Source organism: Oryza glaberrima, chromosome 1, assembly GCF_000147395.1.
Source record: "Oryza glaberrima chromosome 1, OglaRS2, whole genome shotgun sequence".
Taxonomy (NCBI): Eukaryota; Viridiplantae; Streptophyta; class Magnoliopsida; order Poales; family Poaceae; genus Oryza; species Oryza glaberrima.
In genome coordinates, this window is record NC_068326.1 from 4156451 (window position 1) to 4178050 (window position 21600).

Genomic DNA, 21600 nt, shown 5'->3' on the forward strand with positions numbered 1-21600 from the left:
CTCCTAAGGCTGTGTTCGCTAGAGCATATTCCCAACCAGAACATTGCACACAGAAAACGGAACGGTCCATTAACGCGTGATTAATTAAGTATTAGATAATTTTTTAAGCAACTTTCATATAGAAGCATTTTGAAAAAACGCACTATTTAACTGTTTGAAAAGCGTGCGCGCAGAAAACGAAAAAGATGAGTATTCCCTCCAGTTTCATTTTAATTGACGTTTTGGACAATGACACGGTCTACAAGATACATTTTTGACCTTATTTTTCTATTATAATATATATAATAAATAAATGCATGTTTACTTTTATTATAGTATTTTAAAAGACAAATCTATATATGTTGTTCTAGTTCCTTTAAACTGAATATTTTTAAAGTTATTAATAGTCTAAGTTATAAAAGTTTGATCTCAGCCTTGTTCAAAACGTCAATTAATATGAAACCGAAGGGAGTAGGGTAACTAGGCTGGCTGTGTCCCTAGCACGCAAAACAAGCATTGTTTAGCGCATGCTTAATCAAGTACTCCAGCTAAAACAAATTTTAAAAATAAATTAATGTGATTTTTTAGAGTAATATTCCTATAAAAACTTCTGTAATACTCTGTTTATTAGTTTGAAAAATATACGTGCGAAAAACGAGAAAGGTGAGTTGAGAAAGTGAAGATAATAAGAACTCAGTCTAAAACTACCTCTAAACTAGCGGGCCGCGGCTGTAAAGAAAAAAGAAAGGAAAAATTACTACACCTAGTCCGACCCCGACCGCGTCTCGTCGGTTCCCCGCCACAAGCCCACAAATATTATGCGAGAGAGAGCACCCGTTACCGCCTCCCTCACCTCACGCTGACGATCGCCACCGCCTCCCCCGCAAAACCGTCGCGCCGACTCACTCTCGCCGCCGCCGCGAGATCCGATCGCCATGACGATCTCCTCGTCCCTCGCCTCCCGCCTCGGCCCCGGCGGCCCCACGAGGTGGAGCCCCTACGCCCGGGCCCCCGATCCCGGCCACGGGGCGGGGAGGAGCTCCGTTCCTCCCGGTGGTGGTGGTAACTCCCGCCCTCCCCTCCGCGTCGCCCCCGCCACGGCGAGGCTCCTCGGCCACCCCGCGCGGAAGGGGGCCACGGCGCCGCCCGGATCGAGGTGCCGCGCGGAGGCGGAGGCGGAGGCCACAGCCGCCTCCGATGCTGCCTGCCCTAACCCGCCGCGGCGTGGGTGCGAAGAGACGAACCCGAACCCGAAGCCTAAGAGAAACCCTAAGCCGGCGGAGAGAGGGGAGGAGCCGCCCGTCCGCGCCGGCGGCTGCGGCGGATTCGCCTTCCTCTGCGCCCTCGCTGGCCACACCGAGGTGATTATTGTCTCCCCCCACTCAACTATTTTCTGCGATGAATTTGCGTCGATTCTATAACCTAATCATATGATGAGTGAGGATTTTGCTATATTCTATATAACCTAATCATCTGAGGAGTGAGGAATTTGGTCGATTCTATAACCTAATCATCTGATGAGTGAGGAATTTGCTCGATTCTATAACCTAATCATCTGATTGAGAGGAATTTGCGTCGATTCTATAACCTAATCTTCTGATGAGTAATTGTCCAACGCTGCAGGCTATCAGTGGGATCTCTCTGCCTGTGGGTTCCGACAAGCTTTACTCCGGCAGCGCTGACGGCTCCGTCCGCGTCTTGGACTGCAACTCTGGCAAGGTAGCTGGGCTCTCCGCTCTCGGCACTCCCTTCAGGCTCTTTATGCACGATTCAAGTTGAGTAAATTCAAGTTGGGGGTTGCATCTGCGTCGATTCCTCCGTTGATTGTGGCGGTCTTTGAAGTGCTTCCATGAGATCAATTGGGGAGTACTATCTGATTGTTTCCTGTGGTCAGACATATTGGTACCAAATCAGTTTTTTCTTTGCAAGATTGGGATTATCGGCATGCTGGACCGAATTGTTACGGGAATCTTTTCGCCTGCTTGTGTACTGTTGATCAGTATATCAGGGTCAGTTTGCGAGCAAGGCAATGAGGCTGGTTTGGCTGATAAGCAAGGGGCTCTCTGGAATTACATTACAGTTCTCTCTGGCTGATGGTCCATACATGGTTTTGTAAAAAAAAAAAAAGTAGTGAAAAAAAGAAAGAGAAAGTAAAAAAAAAAAAGAAAAAAAAGATGAGAGATGATTGATGATTATATTTTCTTGGAAAGAGAAGACTGAACAAGGAGGAAAAATAGTTGTCTGGCTGATAAAAAATTCTAATATTTATTACATTGCATTGTTTTCTTAATGTTTCTGTCATAGTGCGTTGATGCCATCAAGATGGGAGGCAAGATTGGTTGCATGATTACCCATGGCCCATGGATATTTGTTGGAATCACGAAGTCTGTGGAGGTAATATTTTAATTTCGTTGATTTTTTTTTGTGGGAGTAGTCCATTTTGTGTTACATATTGCGATGTTACTATTGTGCATTGAACTGTTGATATTGATCCCTACAATGAATTGTAGGCATGGAACACACAAACAGGGATGAAGTCCAGTCTCCATGGACCTTCTGGTCTGGTTTGTTCCATGACTATCAAGGATGAGATGTTGTTTGCTGGTACCGGAGATGGTCGCATCATGGCTTGGAAAATTCCTGACAAGAAGGGTGACTCTGGACCAGTGGCAATCCTCAGTGGCCATGAGCGCCAAGTGATTTCGCTCGGTGTCTCAGCAACAAGGCTTTACTCTGGCTCACTTGACAAGACCATCAAAGTATGGAAATGCTGCAAAACTTGTGCAAACTTGTGCTTCTGTGTTGGCTACTAAGGAGTATTATGTTAGTACTAGTATTTGACCATAAAACTCTATTCATCAGGTATGGGACCTTAAAACTCTGCAGTGTGTCCAAACACTCTCTGAGCACAAAGCTGCTGTAACATCTGTGCTTTGTTGGGATGAAAAACTATTATCTTGCTCTCTGGACAAGACTGTAAAGATCTGGGCTGCTTCAAAGTCTGGAGACCTTCAAGTGATATATACCCATTCTGAGGAGCATGTAAGTTCTACTCTGGCCTGCATCCTCTGTAGCAATGGTTGCACAAGTTTTATAGCATTGAAATTTCAGGCACAAATTTATTTAGCTACTTAACCAGTTAAAATAGTCAATAAGATGACATTTTTGTGTATCTAAACTGCATATTAGGTTGACATGTTTTTTGACTGGAGGGAGTACTATTGTGCGTATTTTCTTGTGTTGAACATTACTATTCTCCAACACAAATAGTTTCTGGCTGCTAAATCACTTAGGGCATTTTTATTTCAGATGATGTAGTAACTAAATTAAACTTGGTTTAAGAGTTAAGTCACATTACTTTCTGTTTTTAAACTGCATTTCAATGCTAATGCAGTTATACTATGTTGAATGGGAGCACTACGTAGCTTTTGCACAATTAAAAAAAAGACACTATGTTGAAACCTTTTTTTTTTTTGGGGTGGTCGTGCCTAGCACCAAATATGGTATATAAACTGCACTGTTTACTATCTACTTTACTTTTCTATCTTTTATTTATATTAAGTTTTTCTTGGCGTGTTCTATGCATTGAGCAGCTCCTTCCTGTTGTCGAATGGCAGCAAAATCCCTTCATAAGCACAATTAGTTCTCTTAATTGACTTGGAAGATCTTTGCTCAAGAGTAGTTTTGTTGCCGCAATTGGTCTTGTGTTATTTATGTCTATTAATGAGTCCATCTTCATTCAGTCAAGCAAGGGTACCTTCAATATGTAGGATTTCAGTGTTCTAGACTTATTCTGTACTGTATGGGTGGTTCAGTGTTCTTGGTTAGCTGGTAGTGAAGAGTGAACTTATAATACTCCCTCCATTCCATAATGATCAGCATATTTCATTGTGGCATCAAGACCGAGAGACCCTATACCCGTTTTCTATTTAATCCTTGTAATTAATCTCCATATTAATCGGCTTGGAGAAACGAAACGACGTTACTGCCGCTGCATGATTGCACAGGCAAGGAATGTTCCATGCTGCATGCAGCTCGAAAATTGCATGGCCTACTCGATCTCCGTGATAACTAGTTAATCCATCCAACATGCACATGCTACCAGCGTTAATATGCTGATCAAATCGGAATATCTCCACTTTCGTTATGTGCTGATCATTATGGAATGGAGGGAGTAATAATTTGGTTGGCTGGTAGTGAAGAGTGAACTTAAAGTAATAAGGACTAAACATCCGCTTGGGAAACTTTAGAAGGCTGCTCAGTTCATCTGGTTCCCTTGAAAGAGTATCAATAAGGGAGTATGATGTAATTGAGGAAGCTATTGATGGAAGTGTCTCAGGCTCTCAGCAACAATTGAATGATTTGTACAATCTGCATCAAAGCATGAACAAATGGGGTCGTGAATTGTCAATTCTTAGTTCTGGATATTCTTCTTGCTTTTCTGCCCAGTATTGCTACCAACCCTCTATATCCAAGTATTCTTTAATCCTTTTCAAGATACTGCTCTAGAATCTGTTGATCGCTTTGGGTGTTTTTGTTGTGGTGCTTGTTGTGGAGAAACATTCTGTATTTATTGTGGTGCATGGTTATGGAAACCATGTAAGTTCAATGCTAGTGTCCAGTTTGCAAGTTCAGTTTTCTTTGGATGAGAATGCTCTGCTTCTGAACCTTACTCCTTTCAACAGTCTTCAGTTGTTCCCCTGTTGCTAAACATGCACTTCTGTTGCAGGGAGTACGCACGCTCTTTGGCATGCACCGTGTTGGAAAGACGCCAGTTCTGTTCTGCTCCCTCCACAACAGCAACTGCATACGTCTGTTCGACCTGCCATCGTAAGTGCATAAAAAATCTGTAGGCCATCGAAGAACGTACTGCTCCCTTACTGGAAGTCTCAAAAATGGTTTGGTCTTGGTCTTTCAGGTTCGACGAGATGGGCAAGCTTTTCTCCAAGAAGGAAGTGAGGACCATCGAGCTCGCAGCCGGCGGCCTCCTCTTCACCGGCGACGCCGCCGGCGAGCTGAAGGTGTGGAGGTGGGCGCCCGAGGAGGAGCCTGCAACCCCGGCGCTCGTGAAATCATCAATGCAGAAGCACTGTAGCGTCGTTGAGTAAAGATAGCAGCTCCTGCGAATTGTCGTGAGCTCCATCTCAGAATCCATGTAGTAATAACTTATGACAATGCTGATGTAAATATATTTGCCCAATCCTGAGGCCTGATTAGCAATATTATGTTCCATTCTCCCATGCACTGTCTCCATTAACTGACGCTTGAGTTGCGTGCCATACCAAGCCTCTACTTCGAATGTCCACATATACTCCATCTGAATGTACGACGACGACCATTCTTTTATTTTAGAAAAATATATATAAATATGATTTTTTTAAGGTATAAATATTATTTATTTTATTCTGCCTGGTGGTTTTATCATAAAACACTATAAGTATTAACTTACACCTTCACATATTTATAGTTTTATACTAAATTTTTAAATAAGATAAATTATTAAACGTTATATGATAAATCACGGTATCATATATTCATTACGGGGGAGTATATATAAATATGATTATTTTAAGGTATAAATATTATTTATTTTATTGTGACTGGTTTTATCATAAAAAAATTATAGTATTAACTTACACCTTCACATATTTACAATATTTACAGTTTTATACTAAATTTTTAAATAAGATAAATTATTAAACGTTATATGATAAATCATGGTATCATATATTCATTACGGAGGTACTCCATCCATTTCAGGTTATAAGACGTTTTGACTTTGGTTAAAGTCAAACTACTCTGAGTTTGACTAATTATGTAGAAAAAATAGTAATGTTTACAACACTAGCATAGTTTTATTATAAATATATAATTGAATAAATTTTTATAATATACTATAAAAAATGTCTGTGCGTTGCAACGGGTGAAGTCTATTTTAATCCTATTATTGTTATATGGTTTAGTTAAGATGAAATTCACTGTGGGAGTTCGCTTGGATATATATATTTTAAGAAAATCAGTTAGGAGTCCGATCGTCTCAAGTTAGCATGCATGTTTTTTTAAACATATTTCTTATATGATTCCTTCTGAATTATCAAAAGTGAACGATAGAACTGACTCAAATACGGATATGTATTTGCAAAAGCAAACGAACTTAAAAACCGACTCATACACGGATGACGTAAAAAATACTGGCAAAAACATCTTCAATTTTTATAATTGTAGAGATTTGTCTTGGGTTAAAAATATTACTACTTTTTTTCTATAAAATTAATCAAATCTAGAGTAGTTTGACTTTGACCAAAGTCAAAAATGTCTTATAAACTGAAATGGAGGGACTAGTATGTCATTTTCAACATTTGAAGTTTGTACACAAATATAAGCATTTCTTATCTAACTTCATCTTATGATTTTTTGTATTTACTAGCTTATTGCACGTGTGTTGCAACCGGGTTTTAATTAAAGAAAATTATTATCATATCTTAATTTTAATTGTTGTAAACATTTGTTACTTACATGTGAACCTTGTTAGCTCCACAGTTTTTTCCTCCCACAAAAGTAGTTGGTGGGAGTAGTTGACATGTGGGTAAGGCCTGGTTTAGTTCCCAAAATAAAAACTTTTCACCCATCACATCGAATGTTTAGACACATGCATAGAGTATTAAATGTGGACGAAAAAAAACAAATTACACAGTTCGTCAGGAAATTGCGAGACTAATCTTTTAAATGTAATCGCGCCATGATTTGACAATGTGGTGTTATAGTAAACATTTGCTAATGACGGATTAATTAGTCTTAATATATTCGTCTCGCAGTTTCTTAGCGGAATCTATAATTTGTTTTGTTATTAGACTACGTTTAATACTTCAAACGTATGTCCGTATATTCGATGTGACAACCAAACCTAAAAATTTTCCCCAACTAAACAAAGCCTAAACCTCACATGTCGTTTTTTTTAAAAAAAGAAGATGGGAGTTGGCACTAACACTACTCTCTTTTATAAGGAGTATGGATTGCTACATTGCCGATGTATCAAAATAGTTTTACCTCAGTCTTAATCTCTTCTAAAATTGCTATAAATGATTACATTTGAACTACTAGAAATGATTGTGTTTGTAGATGAAGGGATTGCTCTACCGATGCATACAAATCTCTGACTGCTAGAAATGATTATATTAATTTGCTAAAAATGATTGTATTTGTAGATGAAGGGAGTACGCTACCATTATACCAATACATACAAATCTCCACTAAAACTGCTAGAAATGATTATATATTTGTAGAAGAAGGAATACTCTACCTATGCACGCAAGAAATGGCATGCTTTGGCAATGTGGACCGTACACTTTGCAGGTGCAGTAGCAGCAACACCAACCGTGTGGAGCTCTCAAAATGGCTAGACAAACTAAAGAGCCTCTAATTAATACAACCAATGTTGTGTAACATCGCTAGCTGCTGCGTTGCTGCCAAACTCCCATTGACCCCAGCCACATAGGAGTATTAATCTGACGCTATGAAACAAACACGCCCACAGATCACACCCACAAAGCGATGTCTTTATCTGTTAATGACGCAAAGGATCGATTAATTGTCGCCGACATGATCCATCTCGTCGCTGTTCTTGTAAACAAATGCAATTAAGTAGCAAGAGTTTGCATGTTTTCTTGCTCTTGCTTGTACGGTCAAAATGTTAGTGGTAGTTTATTGCTTGAAAAAGAAAGAATATTTGGATGTTAACTCGTACAATCAAACGATAGGCTCTAGCCTGGGATTGCGTATAATCATGGTAACTAAGTAATAATCTATGACCACTGGTATCTTTTATCGAGGTCAACTATATATGGGGCTAGCTTATCACGTCTGGAGAAAAGAAAAACCCAATGTTGCTTAGCTTTGCTGGAGTAAATCTCTCTATATTTGTGCTCGAAAAGTCAACGAGCAAATGGATGCATGTGGTAAATGCTGAGCAAATAAGCAAAAAGTCTTGGGTCAACTATTATTTTCTTAATTGCACAGCACACACCACTATACACGTAACACCGCACTCACATCCCACGAATGCATCCCCTAACACATACTTTAAGAGACGGAAACCATTAATACATCGTTAATTTCAAAGTCAGCGTTGAAAGCTACTTGCATGTGCGTAATATTTGCGGACATTAAGATTTAAACCCTGGTGTGTGGAGTCATGTATCCACGACTCCAGCGCCACCACACCACTGATGCTTCCCCTTCGGGTCAACTATTATGGTTAGCAGCCGACTTGCAAATGATCATTGCCGATTTAGTTACGTAACAGCCATGTAGTTTAATGAGATTCCCAGTAACATCTACAAGATCTCGTCCATGCTCATCATAGATAGAGATGCATTTTTCAACCCGTGTGAAACAAAGGTCTTCGTTTGGAAGATGAAAGTTTCAAACATAAAAATGTAGAATTGTTTTTTCTAACATGCACAGTCCTGCTTATAAGAAACATATGCGCTGCTCTCATTAAATATGTGATCCTCACTAAATACATGGCCACTTATTGGATTTGACAATAAGCCCCGTTGCAAAGGTTTGAACACAAAGATAGGATGCAACATGCATGTCATGAGTTTGAAAACAACGGTCATGCAAATTTTTATCGACTATGATTAAAGTTTAACAATAGGATATGTGGCGAAACAATGTGTCTCTATCTATTGGTGTTTGGTTTTATTTTCTCATCTCTATTTTTTAATATATAACACCGTTGATTTTTAATTGACCATTCATCTTATTTATTTTTTTTGCAAATATAAAAATATTTGATAATAAATTAAGTCACAATAAAATAAATAATAATTACATTTTTTAATAAGACGAATAGTCAAATACAATGTATTTAAAAAATCAATGACGTCACACATAAAAAAACAGAGTGAATACTTTAAAACTACATACTTTGTAATAATTTATTATAGCTCTTTAAAGTAAAGGATGGATTTCTCATTATATTTTAAAAAGTATTCTACCGCAATAATGCACCCACAAATTTACCACTATCAAGTGTGTTGTTTCTAAAATGTAATATTTTTTTAATCACCAATCAATTTAGTCTTTGTACTATGAATTAGGGAAAAGGAGACCCGAAGTGCGGGAAAAAGTACATTAACATGTTACAGCGATACGTCTACTATAAGGGCTTATTCGTTTTAAAGGATTTTTTCATTCATAGGATTAGGAAAAATTAAGGAATAGAGATGGTTGTGGAGTTCAATCCTATGGGAAGCTAAACCTCAGGAATTGAAAAAAAATGTGCATTCGGATACACCACAGGAGAAGTGTAGGAAATCTGCCATTTGAAATATATTTTTTTTAAGTTTGCATCAACTGACATCGGCCCTCAACTAGCCGTTAGCTTTGAAGTGCATAAATAGCCCTCGTTAGCCTTGTGCACCATTCTCCCCTGTTCTTTCTATTTGCTCATCAACTGTGGAAGAAGCTTGCTGATCCTTTGTTCTTCTCTTCACTATCTGCATAATTTTTCCAGAAGCTTTACTCATCGTCTAGCCACCATAGCTAGACGTTACTTGCTCGTGTAACAACAAGGTACTACTTGTTCATCTGGTGCACCAAAATTGTTTTTTCCTCAGCAAAAGTCTTGATTTTTAGCTCTCTTCTATTTGAGTTTACAGCATCAGTTTGGTAGCATCTGCACACCATGAATCCAAGCTACCGACGTATATCAGAAAGTGATGATGAGTTCATTCATTTTGTTCTGCCTACTTTAGGAGATTCATCACAATCATCTTGTATTAGGAGACCAATGCACACGTCAAAACTTACAGGGGGTTGCCGTGTACATGAGATTTTAACAGGACATGAAAGATTATGCAAAAGAAACTTCCGTATGGAGGTCGACATTTTTCATGCACTAGTCAATAAGTTACGTGAGAAAGAGTACCTAACTGACACAATATATGTTTCAGTAGAAGAGCAGATTGCTATATTCTTATATACAGTGGCAAAAAATGCAACCAATGAAACACTTCAAGATTGGTTTCAGCATAGTCCAGATACAATACATAGATATTTCAAAGCAGTGCTGGAAGCAATCACAAATCTCACATCTATCTACATTCGTGCACCATCCCTACACCCACATCCAATCTTGAGGAAACCACAATTTTACCCCTTTTTTCATGTATGGCCACTTGTTAAGTTGTTCTGATTTCATATTTTGAATATCCTATTTTTTCATGAACTGGACAAAAATAACTTTGATACGTCTTGTGTAGAATTGTATTGGTGCTATAGATGGTACTCATATCCCTATGAAACTTCCATTGGATGAGCAAGAGCCATATAGAAATAGGAAGCAAACAATCTCTCAAAATTGTATGGTTGCTTGTGATTTTGATTTGAAGTTTGTGCATATACATCCTGGATGGGAGGGATCAGCTTCAGATGCAAGAGTTTTACATGATGCACTTAATCATGGTTTTCAAGTTCCTGGTGGTAAATTTTATCTCGTAGATGCTGGTTATGCAAATACACCGCAATTTCTAGCTCCATATCGTGGTACTAGGTATCATTTAAAAGAACAAGGAAGAGCTCGTCAAAAGCCACAAAATTACAAGGAATTATTTAATCTTCGACATGCTCAACTTCGGAATCATGTTGAGAGAATTATTGGCATATGGAAAATGAGATTTCCTATACTGAAAGTTGCTTCACATTTTCCAAAAGAAAAACAGGTTGACATATCGGTTGCATGTGCTATTCTACATAACTTTATACGCCTACAGAATGGAAATATGACTTGGCCTAGTAATGCTACCATGGATATTGATCAAGACAAGATTGTTGATGTGCCAGATGGAGACGATGACTACCAAGCTAATATACAAGAATTTAATAACTCTAGGGAAGCAGGAAATCAAATGCGAGATAACATAGCACGACAAATGTGGGATCAGTACGTATCACGGAGAACTTTAAGATAGGAACACAGTGATGAGGCTTGCAAGTTGTATTACCATCCCATGTACTTGGAATATTAATGTTGTACTGCATTAATATATCTATTCATAAGTTTTTCCTACTCAGTATATTAGCATTGATGTAGTCTGAATAAATATGGTAACCACCACATAACCAAAATACGCTAACCTGGGCTCCTGCAGTCTGACCAAAATGTGCTAACCACCACATAACCAAAATATGCTAACCTGGGCTCCTGCGGTCCGACCAATATATTCTAACCACCGCAACCAAAATATGCTATACCGGGTTGCTGCAAGCTGACCAAAATATTAACATTCCTGCAATCTGACCAAAGGTACTAGTTCTATAACTGATAATTTGGGTTGGTACGTGCAATCTCCCTTGTAATCCAAGCCAACCGTAGTGCATCACTAGAATATGATAGGAAAATTTCCCTGTTATCCTTTGATTGGAATATATCTGATGCCATTAGAATGTCACTCGTTTGTAGACCATCTAACCCTTCAAGAGCTGTGATGCACTTGTTAATGCTGTACGGATCCTCTAGTTTCTTTTCCTCAATAGCTGCAAAGCGGTCTATTTCTTCCTTCTTCAATTGTAGGTATTTCTCATGAAATCCATCAACAGGTTCAGTAGTTATCTTCTGTTTTTTTGGACGTTTATTGCTAGGCTTCTCGTGAAAAGATTGTGTGGGCATTGGTGTTGATTTAATGTGTTGCACAGGTGTTGATGGCTGCTGGGCAGAATCCAATTTTTTGTCCTCAACCTCTTCTTCAACAGAGAAACACAAACCAGATTCACCTGGACCTTGTAAACTAGGTGATGCCGTCTGATAAGAATCAACCTTCTCATCAACAGAAATAAAAGCATTATGTGCCTTGCTTGCATAATAGTCCATGCCACGGCGAGTCCTTCCTTCAGCATAACGACCTATATTTCAAGACAAAAGAGCAGGTCAACAAAAATATAAATAAAGTATGTTGTTCAATTGACAAAGCACTAAGTCTATTTCACTAACCATCGTAAAGTGCAGCCAATTTATCATAGTATGGGAAAGACTTGTCTCGCCATTGGAGGGCGTCCTTACTCTTCTTGCGAGCAGCAAATGTGTCCCAAACACTATCTGGTGCATCTACCATCATTCTCTCGTTATCCCATCCAAAGCCACTTTCAGTTACCAAATCTTTTACACTTCGATAATCTTTCTTCAAATCTTGCTCTTTTTGCTTGACTTGGTTAACAGTTAACGATACACCAAACTTACAATTTAATTGGGAAACAATACTTGTCCATGCATCCTTGCTCCATGCATTGTGTGTTCGAAAACCAGGCACATCATGATCTTTCAACTGCTGAATAAGAAACAACTTCATTTGGTGACTCCATTTAGCTCTAGAACAAGCCCTTATGGTACCTAAAGCAGACAAAACATGCTCAATTTTAGTTACAGTGATCCTTCTAAGAAAGTAGCAGAACAAGCTAATTGAACTAACTAAAAAATATAGCAATACCTGTTTGTTGAGAAAGCTGTGAGGTTGAAATATCAGCTTCAACATTACTGACTCCTTGTGATTGTGAACGATGGCCTTGTTGCTCATAGTTCCGACGATTAGACATCTGTAATAAATCATAAATAGTACAGGGAGGATAAAACAGAACAAAAATTAAAGTTGGATGCTATTAAAAAATTGTGAACTGATAACTGATATGCTCATTCTGCTCATCAAGATGCTAGCTAAGTAGCTAGAAGAAGGACCTTAATTTTACATGCATAAACATATATAGAATATGGATGAAAGAACCATATCATCCAATCGTCACCGTTAGGTGATTCATCAAACACAAACCACAAATACAGGGCTAGCTCGCCTACTACTTGTTGCTGCTCATCGCCGCCGCCCGCCGGCAACAACTTCTCTGAACCAAACAAGATTGCCATTGGGCAGACACTACGAACCCTTGTGTGTTACAGCTACGACCCCATCCGCGGCGACCCAAATGCTAAGGTGTATGCAAGGAAGCAGCAGGGGGCATCAGATCTACGCATAACAACGCAAAAGGAGGCACCAAACCTGGGATCAACGCGTCCTTGCCGATCTCTGCCGTGGCTCTTCCCGTTGTTGCCGTTGCGTCCTGTCACCTGGGCGGCGAAGGTGCATCCGGTGCCGGCGATCGATGTGGGAGAGGAGGTCCAGTACCCAATCGTGGAGACAGGAGAGGAAGTGGTATAGGAGACGGGATCAAAGGCGATGGCTTCTATGTGAGTCTGTTTGCCTCCTGTGATTTTTTTTTATTTTCCTTTCAGCGGTACCTACCTTTTTTGTCGTGAGAGCGAAAAGATTACGCGCGCGGTGCGCTCGTGGCGCGCTCTTTTCGTGCCAGGAAAATTTCCAAGAGGTTGTACTGGATGCAAAAATTCCTGTGTTTTACCGATACAGCTGGCACAAAAGGAAATTTCCCTTCAAATTTCCTATAGCTCAATCCTGTAAACCGAATGCTGTATACAGGATTCAAATCCTCTGTTTTGGAAATCCTTTGGTTTTCCTTAGAAACGAATAAGCCCTAAGTGGCAGTTGTACATTTTTACAAACAAAGGAGCATGCGTTAAGTTGTATTACTAGTTTCATCATCTTCTTTTTTATTGCTTGTAACCCCCATCTCATCCTTCCATCATACAAGATGCGAGGAGGAGCTACACACTTTTGTTTTCAAGTCACAGTAACTACTTATCAACAGTAAGTTCTCGACAACATTATGTTTATTTTATTTTTTGACTAAAGTTAACCGCTGTAACTAATTAATTAATTAATTAATTAATCAATCAGTTGAAGATGTCCTGGCCAGGGGAGAGCAGCTTCTTGGGGTCGTACTTGTCCTTCCTCTGCACGAAGCGATCCCATTTGGCGCCAAAATGCCTCACCCAGTCGCCGCGGCTGTCGTAGTGCGCCAGGTACGCCTTGTACCCGATCCCGGCGAGGTCGCAGAACCTCAGTATCCTCCTGTTCTGCGCCTCCAGCGCCGCCACGTCGTTCGCCACCGCCGAGAACAGCAGCGACACCACGTAGAACACCTCCTCCTCCCCCTCCGGCGTCACCGCCGACATCGCCGCATCCCACCTACACCCACCCACATATTGTACAGTGCATCGTGACGATGATGATCTTCGAGAAAAGTGACAATGTCGGCGATAATGTCAATGTGTTGTGTTTACTTGGATTTGTTGACGGGGTAGATGATGAGAGGTCCGGCGATGTCGGTGGCCGTCTGGAGGATGCCCTTGAAGACGCCGCGGTCGAAGTCGGCGATGCGGGAGCCCGGGACGAACAGGTTGAGCCACGGGTGCGGGACGCGCCATAGCCCGGCCTTCTCGAGGGCCTCCTCCTCGCCGTACACCCGGTCGAGGAACTCCTCGTAGGTGACGTCGCGGGAGAAGGAGAACCCCGCCTCGAAGTGGAGATCGCCGAGCGCCGCCGCCACCGCCGCGTCCACGGACGACGGCGTCGCGTTCGCGGCGTAGTTGAGCGTCGCCTCGATGCTGTACACGGCGGTGGCGTTCCTCGCCGCGGCGAGCGCGACGACGCGCGCGGCGTCGGCGTCGGAGAAGAACCCGCCGGAGCTCTTGAGCGCCACGGCGAGGCCGCGGCCGGCAAGGTACACCGCGCCCTCCACGTAGCTCCACGGCCCGTGCGACCCGTCGGGCCGCGCCGCGACGAGGCGCTCCTGGTCGGCGGAGAAGGCGGCGAAGTCGGCGTACACGAGGCGCACCCACCGCGCCCGCGCCGGCGCCGGCTCGACGGCGACGCGCGCGCGCGTGATCACGCCGAACTGGCCCAGCCCGCCCAGGACGGCGTCGAACAGGTCCGAGTTGACCGCCTTGGAGCACGTCACCGTCTCGCCATGCCCTGAATGCGCCCCGAGTCAACGTCGTCCATGTAAACTTTCAATTAATCGCGGAAATTATTTCAAAAGTCAACCCCCCTTGTTGCGAGCCGCCAAATGTACTTATCAAAGACGTCGCCGGCCAACCAGCCAGCCATGGCCGGCGCAGCTAGCATTGAGTGCTGGACACTAACTTGTACCCACTAATTATAAGTAACCTTTAATTATCATTTAAGAACACTGTATTAAAAACACGAATATTAGAGAAGGATCTAATATTAAATTATTAGAAGGGGCAAGGCTTCAAACCCAAATCGTCTAGCCCACCATCTTGTGGAGCTAGCCGGAAGGCCCTAGGAGGAAAAAATATGTATGTGGGTAACAAGATTAAAATTAGTTAGTTAACAATATGTAAAAAAAATTCTAATTATGCATGTGGACACATTATTTTTGAACAGATTTTTTAAAAATAATGAAAATAATTTACATCTTCGACCTCTATTAATAGATGTGTAGGTAATAAATTAGATAAACATAAAACTCGAGGTTATGAGACAAATGCATGTATCCCTTTTGATCACAGCATCCTACTTAAATACCGAATAGAAAACACGTAGAATAATTCTATAGGAATATCACATTTCACTCTGATGTAGTATAGTATATTTAAATTTTATAAATGTTGATTGCACGGTTAGTTCTTGATCACGAGGTTTGTATGTGTGAGGATTAATTAGCTAGCAAAAGGAGTTGCAGTGAGGTGTACGTAATTAGCTAGCTAGAGGCAGGCGGTTGCTTGCTGTGATTACCGGTGATGACGTCGAGCTCGAGCACGTTGGAGATCTGTGGCCCGTGCCGGTAAGTCTGCCCGCTGACGCCGGCGTTGGAGAGGGTGCCGCCGACGGTGAGGTGGAGGTAGTCCGTCCACGACCGCGGCGCCACGCCGCGCGCCAGCGCGGCGCGGAGCACGTCGACCCACAGCTGCTCGCCGCCGGCGTCCACGTACGCGCCGTCCGCCGACACGTTGATCCGCGGCGCGCCGCCGCCGCCCATGGACTGCATGTGGACGACGACGCCGCCGGCGGCGAGGGCCTGGCCCATGGTGGAGTGGCCGCGGCCGCGGAACGAGACGGTGAACGGCCGCCCCGGGGCGGCGTAGGCGGCGCGCAGGAGCTCCGCCACGTCGCCGGGGGAGCCCGGGAACAGCACGGCCGCCGGCAGCGCCGCCGTGATGTTGCCGAAGTCCATCGACGCCGGCACGGTGGCGTTCGGGTCGGTCCGGAGCTTGCCGGACGCGGCGAGGTCGCCGGGGAACGGGAGAGGCGCCGCCGCCGCCACCGGAACGCCGCCGCCGGCGCCATGCGCGGCGAGTGCATGGGAGGAGGCGATCAGCGCGGCGATCAGCAGGTAAATCGCCGCCATTAGCGGCGCGTTTAAGCTCGCTAATACCACTTTAATTAATCCGCGAGATCGATCGATGAGAGTGTTTGGTAATTAGGGATTAATAAGGGTGTTGTGCTCTTGCACTTGAACTTGCACACCTATATATATAGATAGATGATCTATCTAACTATGCGTGTACATTTATATCCAGGAGATTGTTGCCAAAATTAAAGCATTAAATCACAATGGGATTCTTTGACGTATAGGTGATCTTCAGTTTCTATTTCTACTGTTGACCAGAGAAAAAAAAAGTAATATGTATACGTGTTGATTTCCGTAGAATACTGGTATATATACCACGTATTTTTACGTTACATGTACATATTTTTAGGTGTACACAATTAATATTTAGCTAGATGTGGATTTGGCAGTATATGTACGTGTAGTTAATGTAGTAAATATGTGCAATAATGCACTGAATATGATCGATGATCACATTAATTTAATTTTGTGGTCTTGTATTAATAGGTATATATGACTGAACATTAATTAATTATTTGTAGACCAGATACATCAAAGTCCTTGTATTAATTGAAGGTGCCATATATACTGCACAAATAAATTTTCTTTGAAAAAGCAAGGAGATAGAATAATATGGTACTAAAATTTAATTGCACTGACTTTTTTTAAGCTTTCATGTCACTTTAAGTCATCTTAACATTCATAAGCAACGCTAGAGAAAAGGACACAAAATTAACAACAATTCCATACCTGATTGTGACATATCCTAGTCAACAAGTGATCATTTATTAGATTGAATTACCTGAGGCAAGAAAATGTGCTCAAAACTATTCCAGAATTGCAGTCAGTTGGGCCGCCTGTTGGATGACATTTTTTTTCAGAGACTAATGATCTGGGGTGTTAACAAGCAAATCTGAGTAAACATTAATTATATATAGCCATTGCTATTAACGTTTAGTTCATATACTTGCCTCTGGTTTTGCAAATGTACTAAGATGTATGACTGCGTGTGCATGACACACTCTTTTTTGTCCATTTCAGTAAAATTAAGAAAAGAACATGTTGATGACTAGGTGTGGAATTAAATTGCTAGCTGTTTGACTCTTCTGCTGTTTTCTCCTAGTAAATATTTAACCTACGGTAGATGTAAAGAAAACACATATTACTTTAGCAGAGACGACATGGATGTCAATTTAATTGATCAACACTACATAACAACATGTAATCGTAAAAAGAACATCGGTTCTTCGGAAGAATTTCCTACTTGGAATTTTGGTGAGCACTCGATGACTTAACTATTAAGTGTTACTGATCTGAAAAGGACAAAATAATATATAGGTCCCAGATCCCTTCTGTAATTCTATATATATCTAGCATTTTTATGACTTTACATCACTATCTTTTATAGAATTTATTATATTATCCTCACAAAATTTCGCAATATCATAAACATAAACAAAATCGTCAAATCTAGAGTGGTGTAGTTTTAATATGTCCAACTTGGGTAATTTTTACAAATATAACTAGCACAAATTAAGTTTATATAACTGTTGGTTTGTACTGATCAAGCGTTTGGAAAAATATGTTTAGTGTGAAAATATATCTTCTACTTCCTCCGTCCCATAATATAAGGGATTTTGAGTTTCTACTTGCACGGTTTGACCACTCGTCTTATTCAAAAATTTTTGGAATCATTATTTACTTTTTTGTGACTTACTTTATTATCCAAAATACTTTACACACAATTTTTCGTTTTTTATATTTGCATAAATTTTTTGAATAAGACGAGTGGTCAAACACTACAAGCAAAAACTTAAAATCCCTTATATTATAGGACGGAGGGAGTAGATGATGTGTGAAGTGACATGACCAGGTTACACGATACACACGCGTGCGTGACGTTTTCATAATATTGGAAACTTCTGAACCATGCATGTGAAAATTTGGTTTAATTTGCACTAATTTGACACTTTTTAAAGACATTGCTCCCTTGGGTCGACAGATGTATATGCAAGTCCCCATCGATCAGCTAATTAGAACACATGCATGCCAAAGTACACGACAAGGGTTTAATTAGATCAACATCCACATGCTGCAAGTTGCAACACGTCGTATCTAATCAAGTTATTTTTAGTTATGCATTACGTTGCAGTCTGATCGATCGTGTTTTGTTGAATGTTGACCCATATTATTCCCCTTTTGAATGTATGACGTGGTTAATTTTTAATATACGTTTGATGATTTGTGTTGTTAAAATAATTAGTGTAAATATATATGAATATAAGCCAAAATTAAATTACCAATAAAACAAATCATAATAAAAATAGCTATATAATTTTTTAGTAAGATAAAACAGTTTGTCAAAAATCGACAATGTTATATATTAAAAAAACTTAGAGAATACTCCCTTCGTCCCTAAATATTTGACGCCGTTGATTTTTTAAAACATGTTTGACCATTCATCTTATTCAAAAATTTTTAAGTAATTATTAATTATTTTCCTATCATGTGATTCATTGTTAAATGTACTACTACTACTCAAGTTTTTAAATAATATTCATAGAAGTTTTTAAATAAGACAAACGTTTAAACATATTTAAAAAAATCAACGGCGTCAAATATTTAGAAAATGAGGGAGTATAATTAATTATATACTCCATGAATACCTGATCGATCGATGCACACTGATCGATCGACTGGCGTATACGTGCTGCCTGCGTGTGTATGATGATCTTGGAAACATACCTCTCATCACGCGCACCGAAGCAAATTAAGCAGAAGCAGTAGCGTGTCAGGCTATATAGCTTCCTCTGAATTTCTCCATGATATGTACATGTAAGTATGCATCTGCCAATGGAAGCTAGCTACATACAATGCTAGGTAACCAACCGTACGTGTGTCACCCATGAAGTTTTTTTAGGTCATCTTCTGCCGTATTTCAGTCATCTCTTGTGCCTGAAGTTTTCAGTCATCTTCTGCCTAACGTGCGTGTCCTCCTAGCCGAGATGGTGGATTGATTCTGTGGTCATAGATCTTAGTTGTTTCTCATGTTGGTGGGATCAGCATCCTCCAACATGGCAACATATATATGCAGTAGGTTTGTGCATCGAAAGATTTTGTTTCTCGAAGGTTATATTAAAGATCTTGGTTGACCATGAAGGGAAATGTAGTAACTTTGACGAATTAATGGTACGATTCGATTATGATATATTTGTAGTATATTTGTGCAATCAACTTTGTCTTTTTACAAAGACTAGTAATTTTTTTTTGCGCATTACAATGGATCGGAGGTGTGATGGTGGAGTTGTGGGTGTATGCATGACTTTATCCATCATAATTTAAATTCTGCTGTCCACGAATACTATGCACACGTAAAGTACGTTTTCAATAGAAATTCAATGGGACTATGGATATGTGAGTGTGTGTTAGAGGGTGCACTCGTGGATGTGTGAGTGTGGTCTGTCTGCGTGTACGTTAATACACTACCCGTGTAATAAAAAAAAGAAAAGTGTTGATGTAAAATCCAGCCTAGTTGGCTTAGGTGAGAAAATGGAGGATCGATTTTCATGTGGGAATACCTAGGTACGGTTTAGGCCTGTTTTCACGTGGGAGTGGGTTAGTTTTTTTATAGGGGTGGTTGCACGCTATGGTTGATGGTTAGGAGGGGTTAACATGTGAAATTCCCTTTTATCGTAGCAGAGGTTTATGATTGATTTTCTATTATTTAATATATCGTTATAATTACTATTTAATTATTAGGTCATCAATTTATCGGATACAGGGAGCAACTTTGATGCGTACGTTACTTGACTAGTGGAGTTGAGCATTGCTATGTGTATGTGTCCATGATGGTGTGTGCATCTTTCATATAATTGAAAAAAAAATTAATATGATCCTACGGAATATGATAGCTATATATCTAAGCTAGGCAAACGCCGGGTTAGATAAACGTCCCTAAGCTTGGTCATGTTATACTATAGCTATATACCTAGTCTAGTTTAATTACTTCCTCCATTGTAAAATAAGTGAATTTCTAGTTTTTTCTTAAGTCAAACTATCATAAAGTTGAATTATAGCAATCTTATACTAGATAAGAGTATTAAGTATTTACCATGCTAATTAAATGAATAAACTATAAAATTATCACTACAACAAAACAACCCAAAGTAGACATCTTATTTGTAAGATAGAGACATTTTATTTCGTCTCGACAGATAACTTAAAGCGTCGTACGATCGTCTCTGTTTGCACCGTCTCAGAATTATGGAGACGCTTTTTAAAGCGTACCTATATTATTTAAGACGTTGCTAGAGACGTGTAAATTACATCTCTACAAAATATAGAGACGCTTTTATATAGGCACGCACATCTTAATATATTTGATATTAATGCTTTCATCTGGGCTCGAACACAGCACCTGCAGATTGCAAAGTTCATGCACTAACCAAGTCACTAACGTGACAATCTTGAAGGTAAATAGATTTTTTTTTTTATATTGCAACTCTGCAAACATGCGTCCTGTAGCGGTACTCTTCTTTTTTAATTTAAGACTGAATATTAAATATTTATTTTTTCCAAATAATTATAATATTATTATAATGGTATTTGATGATGACGATTAGGAACAGTGTGTTTATTTTCTTATTTTTCTATATAAATAATTATATATTATCTAATAACGATGACACGGATATAATAAAAACGTCTCAAAACTCATTTCTACACATGAGACGTTCCAAAAACGTCTCAATATTCGTCTCTAAACGATTTAATTTTGTGCTAACATGTAAAGCGTTTTAAACTATGTCCTCAACTAATAAAGCGTCTCAAACATCGTCCCTATTTCAATTTCACTTATAAAAAAGAGACGACTTATAGAATGACTTAAGTGAAACGTCTTAAAACAAACAATGGTTTTGTTGTAGTGTATATTTTGGATTTAATGATGCTCATTCTTTTTCTTCGGGGAAGAGGGAATATATCACTCAATCATAATGTTCTCCCGCACTAAATGCGAGATAATATTACAACTTTCCCCCAACCAAAATCCAGAGAAGGATTCAGCTCTAGCCTTATTTGCCAAATAATGGCTGATAATATTCTTACTACGGCATATTTTATTAACAGAGATAACCCTCTCCCCAACCAAGAGCAACTTTGCTCATTCGATATCCTATTTTTTTTAAATGTGTCAAAACCAGGATATACACATATTTGGGACTGAGGGAGTATATATGTCATAGAACTCAAAAAGGAAAAAAATACATATATCGATACATCGAGTTTATAAAGTGTGTTATTTTTTCATGACAAGTTTGCAAACACTGGTACTAGTTGTATTAATTAATTAATCAAATTTGC

General features: G+C 40.0%; 2 protein-coding genes across 2 annotated transcripts; one reads left to right on the plus strand and one right to left on the minus strand.

Moving 5' to 3' along the window:
- Positions 1–787: 787 nt before the first annotated feature.
- On the plus strand, positions 788–5302 carry LOC127760380 (zinc finger CCCH domain-containing protein 17-like). Its single transcript, XM_052284629.1, has 7 exons — positions 788–1340; positions 1603–1698; positions 2284–2373; positions 2490–2738; positions 2842–3021; positions 4709–4809; positions 4898–5302. The coding sequence occupies exons 1-7, from the start codon at positions 915–917 to the stop codon at positions 5085–5087; spliced, it is 1332 nt and encodes a 443-aa protein (XP_052140589.1). The 5' UTR covers positions 788–914; the 3' UTR covers positions 5088–5302.
- Positions 5303–13466: 8164 nt separating this feature from the next.
- LOC127755391 (cytokinin dehydrogenase 1) lies at positions 13467–16385 on the minus strand. The gene is made up of 3 exons (XM_052281061.1): positions 15645–16385; positions 14168–14858; positions 13467–14072 (listed from the first exon to the last, which is right to left on the minus strand). The coding sequence occupies exons 1-3, from the start codon at positions 16255–16257 to the stop codon at positions 13778–13780; spliced, it is 1599 nt and encodes a 532-aa protein (XP_052137021.1). The 5' UTR covers positions 16258–16385; the 3' UTR covers positions 13467–13777.
- Between the last annotated feature and the right edge of the window lie 5215 nt (positions 16386–21600).

Bases quoted from the DNA above. Each gene is read 5' to 3' on its own strand.
- LOC127760380 (XM_052284629.1), top strand. From the start codon at position 915: ATGACGATCTCCTCGTCCCTCGCCTCCCGCCTCGGCCCCGGCGGCCCC. The intron at 1,699-2,283 runs GTAGCTGGGCTC...TTTCTGTCATAG, and splicing joins TGGACTGCAACTCTGGCAAG to TGCGTTGATGCCATCAAGAT. The intron at 3,022-4,708 runs GTAAGTTCTACT...CTTCTGTTGCAG, and splicing joins ATACCCATTCTGAGGAGCAT to GGAGTACGCACGCTCTTTGG.
- LOC127755391 (XM_052281061.1), bottom strand. From the start codon at position 16,257: ATGGCGGCGATTTACCTGCTGATCGCCGCGCTGATCGCCTCCTCCCAT. The intron at 14,859-15,644 runs GTAATCACAGCA...GGGCGCATTCAG, and splicing joins CGAGCTCGACGTCATCACCG to GGCATGGCGAGACGGTGACG. The intron at 14,073-14,167 runs GTAAACACAACA...GGGTGGGTGTAG, and splicing joins TACCCCGTCAACAAATCCAA to GTGGGATGCGGCGATGTCGG.